General features: G+C 24.4%; 1 protein-coding gene across 1 annotated transcript; it reads right to left on the reverse strand.

The window, feature by feature from the left end:
• Window positions 1-18,741: 18,741 nt before the first annotated feature.
• Window positions 18,742-20,042, reverse strand: OCT59_021849 (uncharacterized protein). The gene is made up of 2 exons (XM_025321786.2): window positions 19,770-20,042; window positions 18,742-19,565 (listed from the first exon to the last, which is right to left on the reverse strand). The coding sequence occupies exons 1-2, from the start codon at window positions 19,917-19,919 to the stop codon at window positions 19,041-19,043; spliced, it is 675 nt and encodes a 224-aa protein (XP_025167916.1). The 5' UTR covers window positions 19,920-20,042; the 3' UTR covers window positions 18,742-19,040.
• Window positions 20,043-20,095: the final 53 nt, after the last annotated feature.

Consider the following 20,095-nt stretch of genomic DNA (forward strand, 5'->3'; position numbering starts at 1 on the left):
AAAATTTTAAACGTGAATAACTCTGTCAATATTGATGCTACAGATATAAAATACATATCATTGGAATCCTCTCGATAAGCTAAATCCAACCGTATAAAGATCATAAAAATCGAATCACTAGATGCGGAGTTCGTTAACTTTGAATTTTAATATTATTGTTTACTATAAAATCATATGACTACAGTGCATACAACTTAGTCCCAGCAATTAAATTTGATGAAATTTAAATCACTACTATTCATTCAAAAAAAAAAAGATAAATATAAAGTATAAACATACAATGATAAACCAGATTAAATTTAATAAAACTATGTTTTTAAATTTCCTATAAAGTATTTTTTAATAAAGTAGTAGCAATTCAAAGTTGGAATATTTTACTATTAAATTAATTATTTGGCCATTTTATTCTAACCAGAATTACATGTAAATCTGGCCAAAATTACTTTTGTTTAATTATTAATTATATAAATTTAGCTAGAATTAAGAATTATAACTTAAATTAAATAAATTTGACCAATAAAATTACAGGATTAAGTATTATATAATGTAAAAAATTTGGCCGCTTAAAAATTTTTTTGTTGGGACTAGGTTGTATGCACTGTATGACGTAATTTTGACCATTTCAACTTTTGAAGGAGTTCAAGTCGAAATCATTTCGACTATTTTGACCATTTCAGAGGTCAAAATTAACCAATTTCATATAGTGTTAATGATCTTTTCCTTAAGTCTTATTTTTTTATTCTTTTAATATGTTCTCATTCTACTACTACTTTATAGTATAATTGCCAAATAATACTGTAAAATTCATTAAGAAATGTTTCTAAGAAAAGGGTTGCTATAGTTAATGCTATTCTTTTTAATTTAACAATAATCCTGAATTTTCTATATTTACTTTTTAGAAAGTAGCTTCTTAACATTAAGTGTATATAAGAAATAGAAAATCAAAATTAATACCAGTTGTATAGGTAAAAAAATTTTTATTTTATAAAAGTAATTGATATATATTTTTCCGACTTATTTTTTTATAATTATATACTTTATTAAAATACAATTTACTTTACCTTAAAAAAATATTAATTATTAAGAATTCATCACTTAATACACTTAATAGTAATAATAATTTACATACTATATATATATAAATAGTTATAAAAATATGACAAAATATTATAAAATATGTTGCTAAAAATAAAGCGTTACAAAAATGTAATACAAAATTAAAAGAAATAAGTAGGAGCTAAATTATAATAACATAAATAAAAGAAAGGAAAATACATGAATTAAATCAGTACTATAAATTTATTTAGTTTTATACAATAAATAGACTTTTGCAGTACTTTTGCTATACTTTAGATAATTAGCAATTAATAATGATAATTAAAAGTTGACTCAATAAATAGAACAATATATTAAAATTATAAAACAATTTAATAATTTTTTAATTCAGGTCAATTAATCCTAATCTATTTATTAATAATCATATTAAATGTAAACTTATCAAAAATGCAAAAATCAAATTAATTATAGAAGTACTAAAAAAACAGTTAGTAAAATAAAATAAAATAAAGAAATCTCTGATTATAATCCTCACTTTTATAATAATTGTAATAATACTTTTCATAAAATTTATATAACTTTGGTATAAATAAATTAATAAAATACATTTGACTATATGTGAAATTTTAAATCTTTTTTATTTATAATACTATTTTATATTAATAACTTTTTATTTTTTAAGATTTTTTATGATAAATATTTATTACTTCCATTAATTATATGATAGTAATAAATAGCTATTTATTACTACTATATTAATATAGTAATATTGTGATAAATAACTATTTATTACTATATAGTATTAATAAATATTAAAATTGTTATTTTATTTATTTGATAATTATAATAATTTTTTACTATTAATAAAGATTTTTTTAATTTTTTTTTTAGATATTAAGGGAATTTACAGATATTATATAATTATTAAAGAAGAAGAGAAGTGCAATCAAAATCTTACATTATATTTAATAAAATTATATGATTTATAAATATTATAATTTGATTAATTATTAAATTTAATAAGAGAAAAAGAAGAAATAAGTTTATTTTAAACTAAATATTATATAATACAGTTAACCCTTATTATAAAGAAATGAGTATTTGAGTTAATCAAGCCTTCATTATAAAAAAATCTGGTAACATTATAGCAGGATTTCAGATATTTCTTATATATATCAGAAAATTTGTTTAGGCGTAATTTAGTGTAATATTTCAGAGGTGGTGTAAAATTTTGAAATATTACACTAAAAACGTAATATTACAAAAGTTTACGTTCTTAAATTTGAATAATTATAGTAATTTAAGAATATCTCGCTATCTACTGATCCAATCAAGACGATCTATAGCTTATTGGAATCAGCTCATCAAGACGAATCGAATGGTAGTAAAATCATATCTTTATATTTGATAGATGACTTTCTATTAATTCAAAACTTTATTGCATACTATAGAGCGTTCTATCAACTGTAGAAATGCGAATTTACTACCATTCGATTCGTCTTGATGAGCTGATTCTAATGAGCTATAGATCGTCTTGATTGAATTAGTAGATAGCGAGATATTCTTAAATTACTATAATTATTCAAATTTAAGAGCGTAAACTTTGTAAGGGCAGTGACATTTATTACATAATATTTTAGGGGGTGGGAGGGTATTTAAAGGTTATATAACATATAAGTGTAATGTAAGATTTTTCATATTACATGGGGGTGGGGGAGTATGGACTTATAGTAAATGGATATTACGTAATGAATGTCACTGCCCTAATATTACATTTTTAGTGTAATATTTTGAAATTTTACACCACCTCCGAAATATTACACTAAATTATGCTTAAACAAATTTCCTGATGTAAGTCATAACTGACTTTTTGTCAAAAAAGGCCCAATTTGCTCTTTTTTTATTTTCAGTTTTTTGTGAATATTTTGACATTTAGTGATTCGGTTCATGCAGATTTTTTTTATTTTATAAAGCTTGATAAGAGTTATAAAACAAAAAAAAAATTACATAAATTGGACTACTAGATGCCAAGATAATCACAAAAAATCCATTTTTTTTTTCTGAAATTTAGGGTTAATTTGTGAAAAGTCAACCTCTGAGTTATATATGTAATGTCTGGGATCCTACAGGATCCCGAAAAATACATAGTCACATGTAAGTTTGCTTAACCATATTAGTAAAATTTCCAAAAGTCATAAAATTTTATTTGCATAGATTTTGAGATTTTTTAAAAGGTTATATATATAGTTTGCGTAATAACAATCATTTTTATATATGTCATATATTTTAATTTGCGTAATCAACGGTATTTTTTAATAAAAAATATATATATATATAATTCCAGCAGTCTTATACTAATTAGCAGCATAACGCCTTGGAATTTCAGCAATTTTCTACTAATTAGCAGCATAACGCCTTGGAATTCTAACGATTTTCTACTAATTAGCAGCATAACACCTTGGAATTCTAGCGATTTTCTACTAATTAGCAGCATAACGCCTTGGAATTCCTTAATAAGCAGCATTATACATAATATAATACATAAATTTTTGAAAATACATAATTGACGGCTAATCTGATTGATAATAAATAATTTTGTTTTCAATTTTTTGACTTTTAACAGACCGTTTTATTGAAAGAAAAAAATAAAATAATTTTTTTTGGTCTGTAACAAACCGTTTTATTCAATAAAAATTTTTTTTTGGCTTTTACTGTTATATTTTTTTAACAATAGGCCATTTTATTAAAAAAAAATATTTGGTTTAGAATGTTATTAATATTCCTTTTTATTATTTTTCTTTAAAAGTAACTTCTTAAATCTAAAATTTATTATTTTAGATACCAATATCTTGGAAAAATATGAGTTAAGAGAAAAGTATAGTCAATTTTTTTGGGAATATTACCATACTAATATTCCTTTTACTTTTTTCTTAGGAACTTGGAATTCAGACTAGAACTCCAATGCTCATTGTAAGTAAAGAATTTTTTAGCTTTATTTTGTTTATTTTATTAACATTTCTATTGTTTTTTCTATTAGAAATGATTTTTAGATTAAAACTAAACTGAAATTTTTAGTAAGTTGAGAATAGGGTAGAATTTTTTTTGTTTTATATGTGAAAGTAGTATTACCGTATAATCCTGAAATTAAGCACCCCCCGAAATTAAGCACCCCACATTATATATATATACTAAAAATAAGCATCCCCAAAAAATTGAAGTTTTTTATTATTTAAACATTATAAATGTTATAATTACAAATCGATTAACTTTATTAACTTTATTAAATGATACAAAATTATTACTTTATCTATTCATTTATACTAATGCCTGAATCATCACAGCTTATGTCATCCTCCAAATTGTCATCACTAACATCGTGTTCCAAATTATCGTCCTCCAGATCATCATTACTAATATCAATAATTTCATTATCAAAATCCTCTACTTCGTCCAAAGCATTTGAGATACCACAAGTTTTAAAAGAATCAATGATGATCTCATCAGAAATTCCATCCCAAGAACATTTCACCCATGCGCACACATCACTGAATTTGGCACGTCGAAGGTTACCTTTATTTGTTTGTCCAGCACCACCAGCAGCCATCCACAGTATATATACTGCCCAAATTATTTTGGGATGCCATAATTATAATTTGGGATGTCATAATTCATTCGGTTTATATATAATTTACTATGTAAAGTGCCAAAATAATTTGGGATGCCATAATTGAATTTGGGATTTTACTTATAATTATGGCAGTCCAAAATAATTTGGGTGGCATGTATAATCCACAGGTGCCATTCCTTACGTAAGTTTGCTTTAAATGGTTTATTTATCGCAACATCAAGCGGCTGACATAAACTTGTTAAGCTACACGGAATAACGCCTAAATCAAATCCATAATCACGGAACTTCTCTTTTACTGATTTTTCTAAGTGTTCTCGAAAAGAATCATAAACCATTAACTTGGAGCTCTGGCTCCAGTTCTCTTGTTAATTTTGTCACCTAGATAATCAATATACCGGTTCATCAATTCGCTATCCATCCAACCTTTATCTTGAAACCATACTACTACTCCAGGAGGTATTTTTTCACCTTTTGATAATCGCTTACCCTTAAAGATACAAATCGGAGGAAGCTTGGTTCCATCTGTAAATTGGAATCATGAATTTTTTGTAAAATTTAAAAGTTTCTTATCATAAAATTGAAAAAAAAAAGATACTATCCGCAGCACATGTCAAAACTACTGTAAATCGGTTTTTGTCATTGCCAGTACTGCGAATCTGAACAGTTTTTTCCCCTTTTTGATCAATAGTAAAATTACCCACCATATTGAACCACACTGGGGGTTTGTCCATATTGAAAATATTGCATAAGTCAAAAGATTTTCTGGTTCTCAAGTTATTAATAAATTGATGAAATTTAGCCAAAGTTTCTTCTGTTTGACGTGGTAGCTTCTGGGAAATCTTTGTGCGTCGTCTCCAGGATAGCTTATATCTTTTCATGAAGGAGGATATCCACTGACATGAAGTTTTAAATTCTTTTGCTGAACCACCATATAAAGTTATCATTTCACGCTCCTTCAGGATATTTTGCATTTTAATTCGTAGGATTGTATAAGTAACAGCCAATCCTTGCTTTCTTTTGTTCAATAAGCCAAGTATACAGCTTTTCTTCAGCCTCAGGATAAAAGGCTTTTTGGCCTGAGCCAATTCGTTTACTGTTTTGGTTAAGTTCAGAATCCCAGCCTTTCGCTTGCCGTAACCCAACGTCCTACCATATTGGCGTTAAGATCAAAGTGTCTTGCCGCTTTATTTCATCCGTGTAGCTTAGCGTAAGTGATAACCTGTTTCTTCTGATAAACAGAATATGAGAAACGCTTTTGCTTATTGCGCAAAGCCTTCGGCATTTTTTGTGAGAATTTTAAACAGGTTACGAAACGTGTTTTGCGTAAGTTCTGTGTTTATAAAAATCATTCGGTTGTACAAATTATCGATCGTAGTACTATCGTAGTATGAATTAGCAGTCTAAATCTCAATTTTGCGATGCAATTTTCGAAAATTTTTAAAGAGAAAAAAATCACCTGAAATTAAGCACCCCTATAGTAAAAAAAGGGTGCTTAATTTCAGGATTATACGGTAATATTTTTTTTCTTTAGAAATAGGATCTTCTTTTAGAAATGATTTTATAAATTATATTCTAAGTTTTTGTTATAATTTATAAAAAAATAATGAACAATCTTTTTGTTTTAGTGTTAATACTTGAATTATCAAATAATTAAATATAGTAGTATAAATACGTCAGTACAAATTAATTTATGCAATTTGGCATTATGCTAGCATAGCGGACATCTTTACTTTATCACAATTTTGTCGATCATTTGTCAATCATTTATTCAATTTTATCACTTCGTTATAATTACTTTGGTTGAAAATCCTACATAATAATAATTTTACAGACAATTTAACATTCATTTAAATTTATTGCATATTAAATTTATCAAAAAAAATTCTTTAAACAGTTAATAAAGTTTTACAAATTTTGTCTATATGTGTATTTTAATAATATTCATAAACATTTGCTCAATGATAACTTTTTGATTACCTAAAATTCTACATGATTATTTTGGCCATTAATTCTTGAATACCTAAATAATATATTTTGAAAATTTCAAGTTTCGCCCTAAACAGAATGTGGCTTCGCCCGAAGCTCTAAAGTCAAATTAGCAGATGATCGGCAAATAAAGGCAAATATCAAATTATTGAAAATTTCGGTTTAAGGTTAACTTTAACAATATAATTTTTTTTATTTTTCATAAATTATACTACTAAAAAGACATTAGTATAGTTTGGCTAAGAATTTTATGGCTTTAACCATAGCTTCAAAATTAATGTGACATGATATATTATATGATCAACAAATGATCGGTAAAGTGATAAAAGCATGTCTGCTATGCTCATTATGCTAGCAATTGAAAATCAATTATACTGGAAGTATATTCTAAATACAACTAATTAAATTAAAAAAAAAGCCATGATTTCATTTTTTTAATATACAAATGTCATAAAAAAAATTTGCTTATTCTAATATAAATTATAAAGTCAGAAGTCAACTTTGCGTATTGATCTTAGTAAAAACATTTGCTTGTTTTAAGGCAAAATTTTACCGATCATCTCTGACTTTTATATGTATTTTTCGGTTAATTATATTAGGATAGTTTTAGTTTGTTATATATTTTATCTTAATAAAGATTTATTTGTACTGTAGCAAAAAAAAAAACTATTAAAGTTAGTTTGTCTTGCAGATAAAAAACGTTATTTTAAAGCTTCTTTTTTTAGTTTTTAATAAATTTTGATTATATTAAAATAATCCTCATATTACTCCAAATATAAAATTACTTTTTCACATAATTCAATAATTTCATTATAAATAATGAATAATAGAAAATCTAAAAGCTCTTATATTTTCTTTTTTTAATTATTATTAGGAAGGATAGCATTTAAAATTTTTTTATTAAAATACACTTCTATTGTAATTTCACTATTATTACAATAAATAAATTCTTCAGCATTAATTTGATTTTCAAAATTAAGTTTTCAATTAAATACTTAAACTTTTTTTAATTCTTATATATGTATAAAATAAATTTGTATATTAGTATTTATATCAATCTTGTTTTCGTTATCTTTAAGCAAAATATCTGCCTTCAACTAGCAATTTTGATTGTACTTTATGTAATATTATCTTATGCACATGCAATATATTTAATGTATTTTTTAATATCAATTTTAATAGAATTAATTTTATATTCATTATATTTATTAAAAACCTTAATTTTATTATATAAAAATAACTTTTAATATTATACCTAAATTTAAAAAAAAAATGAAATGCAATTTAAAAAATACTTTGTTATTTATTTTAAAACTATTAATAATCTTTTAATCATAAGATTATAAATGTGCAGTAGTATTTAAAAGCAAATACTCGATTATAATATTAGTAAGATGCATTATTTTATATAAAGTATAAGTTAAAGCATTATCAATAAAAAGAAAAATATTTTGACTTTGTCATTTTATTTTAATATCAAATTTCTAAATTGATATCTGCATTCAATTTTTAGGATTTTAATAATAATTAACTGTATACATGCTGTTTAAATTATTTTGGAATGCCATTTGGAATGCTATAATTCATTTAGTTTATATATAATTTACTATGTAAAATGCCAAAATAATTTGAAATGCTATAATTGAATTTGAGATTTTATTATAATTACAGCTAAGATTGCTTGTCTAAACCTCTTCAAAATTCTACGATTAGTTTCGTCAAAATTTTACTATAGATTTATTATAGTTTCATCAGAGTTTCAGCAGTTTCAGCATTTATAATAAGTTTTGGCAGTTTCGTCTTTTTCCAAAATTTCGCCAGTTTTTTTAATATAACTTTAATATAGTTTTGGCAAAATTTCACTTTTTGGCAAAACGCCATCTTGCTTAAACCCCTAGATTTTGGTAAGCAACCTTAATTACAGAAGCCTAAAATAATTTGGGCAACATATATAATTAACTGAAAGAGTTTTTTATTAACATTTTTAAGAGTTTACAAATTTTCAAATTTATAAATAAATAATAGGTATAATTTTTCAGTTTCAGTTGCATTGCAGATAAACAGGACTATTACACAATCTTTTGATTATTTGGTTTCAGATATTAGACCATTAGATATTGTGTGATTAGGTAGGACCCTGGATATCTCTTATAGAACTCACAACTGACTTTTTGCCAAAAAAGACCCACATATCCGCCAATCTGCAGAATTAACAAAATTCGTCTAAATTAAGGAATTTGACAATAATTTAATAAAAATTAGGTAAATTAAGTTTTGCAAAAATGATCAAACTTGTGCTACATGATCATATAATAAATATTAAGTAATTACTTCAACAAAAAATAGTGTTAAAAAAAATTTTTTCTTTTGTAAACTTCCTATTAAACTTCCCATTAACTCCCCCATCAACTTTTTAAATAGTTTTTACATCAAGTAGTAAGTTGAAAATTTTTGCAAGTATATTTGTAATTATTTTATATTAGATATAACTTGGAGCTGTTTTTTTATTTTTTTTTTTATAGTTTATAGAAAAAATTTATTTAGAAAGCAAAATTATTCAAAAAAAATTTTTTCAATAAATAAATAACTCTAAATATTAATAATGATGTTTTAGAAAATTTAGATTATGTATTAATTAGTTGTTTAATTAAAATCTATTTGATTGATATTTATTATTAATTATTTTTCAGTTAATTTTTTTTCGTTAAATCATTAAATATTCTGAATTTTGTAAAGTTTTTCTTTTATTTTTTTTAATAAACTAACTTTATAATATTTTTTTCCTTTTTTTTCTAGAAACTCCTTCTACTGGCTTTAGGTTAAAAAAATAAATATTTTGGGAGAGGTCTTAAAAGTTTTTTTATATATTTTTTGATATTTTTTCTTACGTAGGAACACGTTTTGATCGATTTTAATCAGTACTGTGTTATATAACTGATGATCAGCAAATTCTGCAAATTGGCAGATATGAATTTACTAAAGCTCTGAACGGTTCAGACTAAACCGGGGAACTGATCTGAAACCGGCTCAAAATTCGGTTCAGTTCGGTTCGGGTATTAGAACCGAAAAACTGGCGGTTCAGTTCGGTTTAATCTGATTTTTTATAAAAATGCGAAAAATCGAATAGCCGGCCATCTAGTGATCGTACAAAGTCGAGCCATATATCATTGGATTCCTCTCGACGAGACGCGTCGAATGGTGGTAAGACCATGTCTCTAGCATCGATAAATCACACGTTAACCCACGCTAAATGATTTATAAATAATTGGAATTAGCAAACTATCTATCAGTGCTAGAGATATGATCTTAGCACCATTCGACGCGTCTCAGTGAGACGAATCCAATGAATATAAATTCGTTCGTGTACGACCACTGGATAGCGAATAATATCAAGTTTCGCATTTTTTTAAAAATTTTGAGCGTTAAAAATTAAAAATTCCGATACATGAATTTATTCGTCGTCCAATGGTCGTACAAATATGAATTAGGACTCATTGCATTCGTCTCGATGAGACGAGTCGAATGGTGGTAAGATCACGTCTCTAGCATTGATAGATAGCTTGCTAATGCCAATTTTTTATAAATTATTTAGCATGAATTAACTTACGATCTATTAATGCTAGAGACATGATCTCACCACCATTCGACTCATCTCATCGAGACGAATCCAATGAGTCCTAATTCATATTTGTACAACCATTGGACGACGAATAAATTCATGTATCGGAATTTTTAATTTTTAATGCTCGAAAATTTTAAAAAAATGCGAAACTTGATATTATTCGCTATCTAGTGGTCGTACATGAACGAATTTATATTCATTGGATTCGTCTCACTGAGACGCGTCGAATGGTGCTAAGATCATGTCTCTAGCACCGATAGATAGCTTGCTAATTCCAATTATTGATAAATCATTTAGCGTGGGTTAACGTGTGGTCTATCGATGCTAGAGATATGATCTTACCACCATTCGACGCGTCTCGTCGAGACGAATCCAATGATATATGGCTCGACTTTATACGATCACTAGATGGCCGGCTATTCGATTTTTCGCATTTTTATAAAAATCAGATTAAACCGAACCGAACCACCAGTTTTTCGGTTCGGTTCTTACGGATTTCGGCTCTAATCTGAACCGTCTATAATCCGGATCAAACCGACCCGTTCAGAGCTTTAGAATTTACTTTTTTTTATTTTCCATTTTTTGTAATTATCTCGGTATCCAGTGATCTGATTCATGCAGAATTTTTTTATTTTGTAGAGCTCGATGAAAGCTACAAAACAAAAAAAAGTTAGTACAAATTAAACCATTAAATGCCAAGATAATCGCAAAAAACTGATTTTTTTTTGTGAAATTTAGCTCAATTTGCGAAAAAGTTGCCACTGAGTTGTATATGTAATATCTGAAATTCTGATTAGGTTGCATTTTCCAAAAAAAGATTTATTTTATTACAATTAAAAATATCCTTAATATCATAATTTTTTAAAATTTCGTAAATATTTTCATGCATCATTTTAAGATCTCGAAATGACATACTTATTTCTTTTCCATAAATGTTGTATTGCCTTAAACTGTGACGCTTTTTAAAATTATTTATTCATTCATATGATCACTTAAATTTATCTTTTTTATATAAAAAAGTGAATTTTAAAGTCTTATTAGAAAGAATACTATTACTAATAATAAGATCAACTTGAAGTACCTTTTCTATCCAAAAGGTTAATACTTCTTTAATAATAGAAAAAGATATTTTTTTCTTATATCACAAACTAGCTAAATGTGAATTAAAGTCTATAGTAATCTATTGATCTTTTTCCTTAAAATATTACTAATCATTTTTTCATTAATATCATATTTTTTGGTTAAGTCTTTTTATTTTAAAGGTATTAATATTTTCTTTAAACAAATTTTTTTCTTTTGTACAGTGATAAGAGTCTTTCATTTTTTAGGAATTTCATTTTGTTTTTGAAAAACTTCATTAAGTCATTTTTTGAAATTTACTTTTAGCATAATGTAGTTAACTAATTTATACAGTTATACTAAAAATACAAAAGAACAAAGATAAAGAAATAAATCACAAAATATAAACTATTTATACTAATCATTTATAATGTAAAATTATTTGAAAAGAAATTTTATGTAAGATAATAATTTATTGTCTTTTATATATACAGTCAGAACTTAATATAATAATTCGTGATAAACCGATTTTGGCTTATAACAAACTTTTTTTTCAAACTAAAACCACCTATAATTAATTTTATTACTATATAACAATTTTATTATAAATTTTACCATATTATATATAACGAAGTCTAATTGTAAACCACTAATATGTATTTGTTCATGATTAGCTGATACTGATTTTTTTCTCAATTTACCAATTATCATTATAAAAAAAAGATTTTTACTTTATTTAATGATTATCAATATAAAAATAAAATATTTTTTCTATATAACAGATTATTCTTAATATAGTAATATAACAAGTATTAATTGATTAAATTATAAATATTTATTACTGTAGATCAAAAAAAATAACATTTCTTTCAATCATACTTCACTATGTTTTTTGAAAAAAAAGTATTACATTATCTATAGGACAAAAGAAAGAGCTTTGTTTTAAAAAAGCTGATAATTTATTCATATCAAATACCAAACTTGCTAAATATTACAATATCAAGCCTAATATGGTTAGTGATATTTTAAAAAGAAAATCTGAATATTTATCTATCTCCAGTCCTGAACAGAATAGAAAAAGGTTTTGAAAGCCAATGTATAAAGAAATAAATGAGGCAGTTAGTACACTAGTCAAAAACTAATATATCGGATAGCAGATATGTATCAGATATCAGATATGTACCTGATATGTGTAGTATTAATGCTGAAAATCGGGTACCCGATATGTATAAGATATGTGTAAATATATATATTGTCTACATATTATTTACATATCATATACATATCAGTACCCAATATATATATGATATATATATTTACACATATCTTATACATATCGGGTACCCAATTTTCAGCATTAATACTACACATATCAGATACATATTTGATACATATATATCTGCTACCCGATATATTAGTTTTTGACCAGTGGTATTTAGATGTCTTAATTTTTATTTATAAATCGAACGTTACATGGAGATATATTACAACAAAAGGCCAAATTGTTTGTAAATAAATTTGGCATTACAGGATTTAATGCATCTGCAAATTGATTAACTAATTTTAAAAAAAGAAATAATCTTCAATTATATATTAAATCAGATGAGGCTGCTAATGCATCTGATATTAATAAACTTAATGAATACCAGGCAACAATTGCTGAAAAATTATCTGAATATTGTGATGAAACAGGTAATCTAAACCAATTAATCTTAAAAAAAAAACTTTTTTATATTAAAGCTTTTATTATTTTTTATCCAGCTCTTTTTTGGTAATTAGAATCTTCAAAAATACTTGCATAAGGTTTTGTAGTTGGAATTAAAAAATCTAAAAATAGAGTTATTATTTTACTAACATGCAATGCTAAAAGTGAAGATAAACTTAAGCCATTATTTATACATAAGTATAAAAATCCTTGACTTCTTTGTGGTATATCCGTCAAAGATAGTGTAGATTATTATTGGAATAAGACTGCATGAATGCAACAGTCAATTTGGTTAGACTATTTAAAAAATTTAAATAGTTTAATATGCGTTCAGATAAAAAACATTCTTTTATTAATAAATAACACTCCTACTCATGGAAAAGAAGATGAAATTTCTTCTTTTAGTAATATTGAATTATATTATTATTTACCACCAAACACCAACGTACATCTACAACCCTTAGACACTAAAATTATTAACTCATTTAAAGCCAAATATTAAAAACTCTTGGTAGAAAACAGAGTTGAAGCATATGATCTTACACAAGAGCTAAATAACCTAGTAGTACTAGTTATAATTTGTAATGCAATTGATTTTGTTGTAAAAGTGTGAAATCAAGTTGAATCAACTATAATTAAAAACTGCTGGATGAAAACTGGAATTCTACCATCTAAAGACGATGAATCAGATGAGAAAGATAATGGTGAGGAAGATGCTATTATTATTAAGTTGATTGACATTAGATTATATAAATGCTGATAAAATTAACAGCGATAATTGCTTTTTATTAGATGATGAAATTGTTGAAACAGTAAGACCAAACTCAAGTGCAGATGATTTGCAAGATGAAGAAGAAATTATTCCTATTATTTTCTTGACAGAAGTACTAATTAATGTAGAAAACTTGATTAATTTACATAATTTCCCATTAGAAAATTTTAAGTAACCAATGAAGAACTGAGAATTTTAAAAGGTATTAGGTGTAAGGTGTTGAGATATAAATCAGAATCTTCAATTCAATTAAGTATGGATGAATTTATCAATTTTAATTAGAAATTTTTTTTTTTTTGAAAATAACTTACAATAATGGAACTTTATGGAAATATTTTATAAGTGAAATGTAGGAATAATAAATAATATAATACAAAATAAACAAATAAAATTTTTTTTAATAATTTTTCTGTATAGTAAATTTTTACATTATTTACTATTTAAATCGGTATATCAAAAAAAGATCATTTATTCAAATCTTCATTATAACGAACTAAAACTATCAAACTGGAGGGTTCGTTATATTAAGTTCTGACTGTAGTAAAAATTTATATTACAAAAATTTTGCTATATTAAAAATAAAGTTTGTTATAAAAAAAAATTCAGTATAAAAGGAATTATTTATATATGTGAATTTATATATTTTTCTTTATTAAACGTTATACTATGTTTAGTTAGTAGAATTCAGTATAACAATTTTTTTTTCATATAATAAAATCTGTATTATATTAAAGATTCGTTATATTGTAAAATTTATTATATCAAAATTCACTATAAAAAGAGTTAACTATAGTTAAAGTTTCCGCGAATCAGTGGTCCGGATTATAGATGGTTCGGATTAGAGCCAAAATCCGTAAGAACCGAACTGAAAAACTGGCAGTTCGGTTCAGTTTAATACGATTTTTATAAAAATGCGAAAAATCAAATAGCCGGCCATCTACAAAGTCGAGCCATATATCATTCGGATTCATTCTGACAAGACGCGCCGAATGGGCGGTAAGATCACGTTCTAGCATCGATGATACTGCATAACGCCAATTTTTTATAAACCATTTAGCATGAATTAACTTACAATCTATTGATGCTAGAGACATGATCTCACCACCATTCGACTCATCTCATTAAGACGAATCCAATGAGTCTTATTTCATATTTGTATGACTATTGGACGATGAATAAATTCATGTATCAGAATTTTTAATTTTTAACGCTCAAAAATTTTAAAAAAATGCGAAACTTGATATTATTCGCCATCTAGTGGTCATACACGAACGAATTCATATTCATTGGATTCGTCTCACTGACGCGTCGAATGAATGGCGCCAAGATCACGTCTCTAGCACCAATAGATAGCTTACTAATTCCAATTATTTATAAATCATTTATGCGTAACGTTAATGTGCGATCTATTGATGCTAGAAATATGATCTTACCGCCATTCGACGTGTCTTGTCGAGATGAATCCAATGATATATGGCTCGACTTTGTACGATCACTAGATGTCCGACTATTCGATTTTTCACATTTTTATAAAAAATCAGATTAAACTGAACCAAACTGCCAGTTTTTCGGTTCTAATACCTGAACCAAACTGAACCAAATTTTGAGCCGGTTTCGGATTGGTTCTCCGGTTTAGCCCGAACTGTTCAGAGCTTTAACTATAGTATATGTAACTTTTCTAATACAGTAACTAGTTTTTATTTTATTTATAAAAAAGAGATTTTTTGAAAACATTTTTTTTTTCTTTTGTTTATTCTTTTTTTATTAACTTATAGTTTTATTAAATTTTTTTGCAATTTTTTAAAAATAGTAAAGTATTTATTATTTATTATTTTTTTATTTTTTTTATTAACTTTTATTTTAGATTCTTACAATTCTTATAAAAATAATAATTAGTTTATTTTTTTTATTATTATTTTTTTTAATATTAATTACTATTTTTTGGGAAGGGGTTTTTTTTTAAATATGTATATTATTACTTTATTGCCATTTTTAAAATGATGTATGCAGTTTATTTGTGATTATATATTTGACGTCTAGTTTTTATCTGTTTTTGTCTATATTTTATCGAGGTTATTCCAGTTTTCAGTTTTTTTTTTTATTTAAATTTAACTGCATACATTATTTTGAAGATGGCAACAAATTGTTTAAATATATTAGTAAATATTTTTATTTATTATTTAAGATTTATTAATAATATTACGTATACTTTAATAATTTTTTTTATAATTTTATATAAAATAATTTATATAGTTTATATAGAATTTTAATAAGTAATTTAAAAATATTTATTTAATATATTTTTTTATATTTCTTTAATTAAAGTTTTAATTTCTCCTTTTTTTATATTATGATAGTCCAAAATAATTTAAATAGTATATATACTAGAAATTATCTGATTTGATAAAAGAATTATTTAAGTAAAATCCCAAATTTAATTATAGTATTCTAAATTATTTTGGTATTTTTTTTTTTTTTTTGCAAGATAGTGCAATTTATGAGTTTATTAGTTATATGGAATTACGGATTTTTCTGCTATAAGCAAAACTAATCTATTAAAACTCTGAACCGGTTCCCCATCCTATAGAATTATTTTGGTATTTTATATAGTAAATTATATATAAATTAAATGAATTACAACATTTTAAATTATAATTATAATATTCTAAAATAATTTAGATAGTATATATAATTTTTAATATACTTTTTATATAAAATAAAAAATAAAATAAAAAATATCAATATTATCATTAATGATTTTTACTAATTTGATTTTTTAAATTAAATTCTATAAAATTAATATTAAATTAAATAATTAATTACACATTTTTTTTTTTGAAAAAGAAGAATTAGTTATCTTTTATAATACTTTGTAATAAAATATATATTAAATTTTTTTTATTTTATATAAATTTATTTTTATTTTTATATACTTATAGTATATTTAATAAGTTTATTAAAATATATAACAAATAGAAAGTATAAAAGTCAACTATTATAATACTTTAATATTATTAACTATCAAATTACTTATTGTACTCTATATATACTGTTAGATGAAAATTTAGTAGACAAGATTTGTTTGATTGGTAATATTTTTATCTTAAAACATCTGGTTTTTCACTTTTTATATCTATTTGAAATTTTACAAAATCTATTGTACTATATAGTTTTCCACTATATCTGTATTACTATTATATTATAATTAAAATCTAAAAATAATATTAATTAAATTCCTTTATAATTCTTATAGGATTTTTCACTTTTTGTAAAATAGTATATTAGTTTTATTAAATTGCATTCAGGTTGTGAAAGCCATTTAAATCTTTTGGATATTTATTATAAACTACTTATAATCCTTAAAAAAAGATAGTACTATCTACTATTGAATATAATATATTTCAAAAAATTAAATATAAAGAGTAAGACAGATATATTAGATCTAACTAATAATATTCAAAATAACTAATTATATATTAGACCTAATCAATAATATTCAAAATAATTAATAGCAGATTTCTGTTAATTATTTTAAATTAATAATATTTTAAAATAAAAAAAATACTAATTATATCAACCTTTTTGGCTTTTTATTTGACTAATTTATAAAGTTTAATAATACCAACCTTTAAATCTAATTGATTAATATTTAATACTCTTAGCTAAAGATAGAGAAACAATTCTAAACTAGTTTTAGAGTTGATTTTAATTTTAGCAGATTTTAAACTTGAAATAACTTTTAAAACTATTTTAAAAATTAAACAGGAACTAATTTTAAACTAATCTGAAGAAATTACTTCAAATTGAGTTGGCATTAAAATTATAATGATCATGAACTAACTATCATTTAATTTCCAATCAAAATTTTTTTATTACATATTTTATTTGTTTTAAATTTAATGTATGTAACTTATATTTTACTTAGTAAAATTAATAAAATAAAACTGATGAACTGATTTCCATTCTTATTTTCAGCAGAATTCTGCTTATTACTTATAAGATAGATTACTAAAAATTTAAGGTAAAATTTATAATTGAAAATTTTTAAAGATTTTATTACATATAAATAAATTACATTTAAAAAAGAAAATGTTACATTAAATTATTATGATTTTTTTCCTTTTTAAATCAATTAACCACTAGAATTGCTAGTAAAATTACTAGTAAATTTGAAATTTTTTCTAGAAATCTCTATTAGAATCCCTGAAAAATAACCAAAAAAAGAAATCCTAAAATGCTAGAAAAAAAAATAAACTAAAAGGAAAGTTATAATACTTTCAGAAAATCTGAAAAAAAAACTGGGAAAAATAGAAAAAATACTAAGTCTCTACTTCTCAAATATCAGCTGATAATAATGAAAAAATCCACTTCACAAGTAGCCATCCTTATTTCAACTAGTACTTTGCAGAGAAACCTTTACAACAATTCCAAAAATAAAAAAACTAATAGGAAAACTTTACATTAATGCAGTATTTAATGCCCAGTAGCCACTCAGTATTTATATAAATTTAATATATGTGTAAAGAAAGTAATATTGTAATATAATAAAGTCACATCTATAAAAAAATAATAATTATAAAAATTAACTATACATATTAAACAATTATTCTATATGTAAATTTATAAGAAAAAGATATTTGTCTAAGCCTTTAAGGTTAAAAAGGCTAGTTTTCAGAAAAATGCAAAATTTTGATTTTTTAATTTTTTTCAGTTCACTTTACTAAAAGTTTTTGACAAAATTTCAAAATTTTTCATTAACATATTTATTACCGTATTCAAAATTTTTTGCAATCATTATTTTTTAACTCCGGCCAAAATTATAAACCGGCATGTTAAACTCTGGCCAAATTGTAGAGACAATCAACAGTGGTGATATCACTAGTGAGATTTAGTAATACCCAAACTGAAATTTTATAATTTATAATTTGTAATAGCATTTTTTTATTACGCCATACATTAACAAGAAAGATATCAATTTACATATATATGTAATAAAGTAAAGAATTATTATCAAACGGAAGCTTGTAGAAATTTTCATACTTCATAGAAAGAATACTTTTAGTCAGCTAATTATTATCATTAATGAATGGAATAATAGAATTATAAATATTTTAATTCAACGAATATATATACAGTCACATGATTTAACTTTTTTTTCTAATAAATATAAATAATATTCCCGATAATATTTTGCTCACAATTTACAAACATATTATTGTAATTCTTCTTGTTCTTGTATCAAACTCTTTTTTGTATGTTCCTCGATGTCATTGGCTTCCCAAGGATAAACCAACCAGCGATCAGGTGTTTCTCTAGCTGCATAATATCTACCTTCCTCTATTATGGAAGGGTCAGGAAATTCCATTCTTTTCTCTTTCTTTTTATTATGAAGAACGAATACAGCAAATTTTGTTTCAGGAGCAATGCATCCAGGATTTTTTTGTAAAAATTTACGTTTCTCTTCTTCTATATCCTTGGAAAGTTCTTGTACTGCGTAAGCAAGTGTGGTTCTAGTATCATCGACTTCATCTACAATAAGAATATTCTTGCCTAACAATGGAGAGGTTGTTGCATGAGAAGGTCCAAAGTGAAGCCATTGGGTTTTTATTACTTGGGTACCAATTATTGCTTGAGAATCGTCAGTTGACAAGTTATAGGAACCAAGATCCTCATAAAGAGAGAGGCCAATTGCTTGAATCGGAATATTTTTATTATTGGCTCGTTTTAAAAATGTACGCTTTTTGTCCCAAAATAAGAATGAAAAAAAAATGTAAGAAATTGACAATGAAACATAGATTCATATACTTAACTAAATAAATACGAACGCAATAGCAAAAGTAATGTTATAAAGAAACGAACAAATTTAAAAAACGGTCTGTTATAATAAATTTTTTTTTTAAAATTAAAAAGTCATATTATCATAAACAAATATATATATTACCAATATTCTAGCGGGTATGAAACCACCACCGCCTATTGCAATCATGAGGTCGGGCTTAAAATCGTCATTTATTCGATAACGTTCAACTGATTCTTTTACGAGTTGGTGAACCCGGTTGTAGGAGATATAAAGCTTGGTGTCCTTTGCCATGCTGTTTCCTATACTAGGAAAAGAAAATTATATCGTTTTTTAACCTATATCCTATAGGAGGTAAAAGAGTAAATTTTACGATAAAGAAAAATATAATTTTGAAAAAGTTGAGTAAAGATCACTGATTAGTGATTACTGATAAAAATTGTGTTAATTAAGATCTTAGATCGATTACG

The sequence above is a fragment of the Rhizophagus irregularis genome, chromosome 30, assembly GCF_026210795.1.
Source record: "Rhizophagus irregularis chromosome 30, complete sequence".
NCBI lineage: Eukaryota > Fungi > Glomeromycota > Glomeromycetes > Glomerales > Glomeraceae > Rhizophagus > Rhizophagus irregularis.

Bases quoted from the DNA above. Each gene is read 5' to 3' on its own strand.
- OCT59_021849 (XM_025321786.2), bottom strand. From the start codon at position 19,919: ATGGCAAAGGACACCAAGCTTTATATCTCCTACAACCGGGTTCACCAA. The intron at 19,566-19,769 runs GTAATATATATA...TGGGACAAAAAG, and splicing joins TCATACCCGCTAGAATATTG to CGTACATTTTTAAAACGAGC.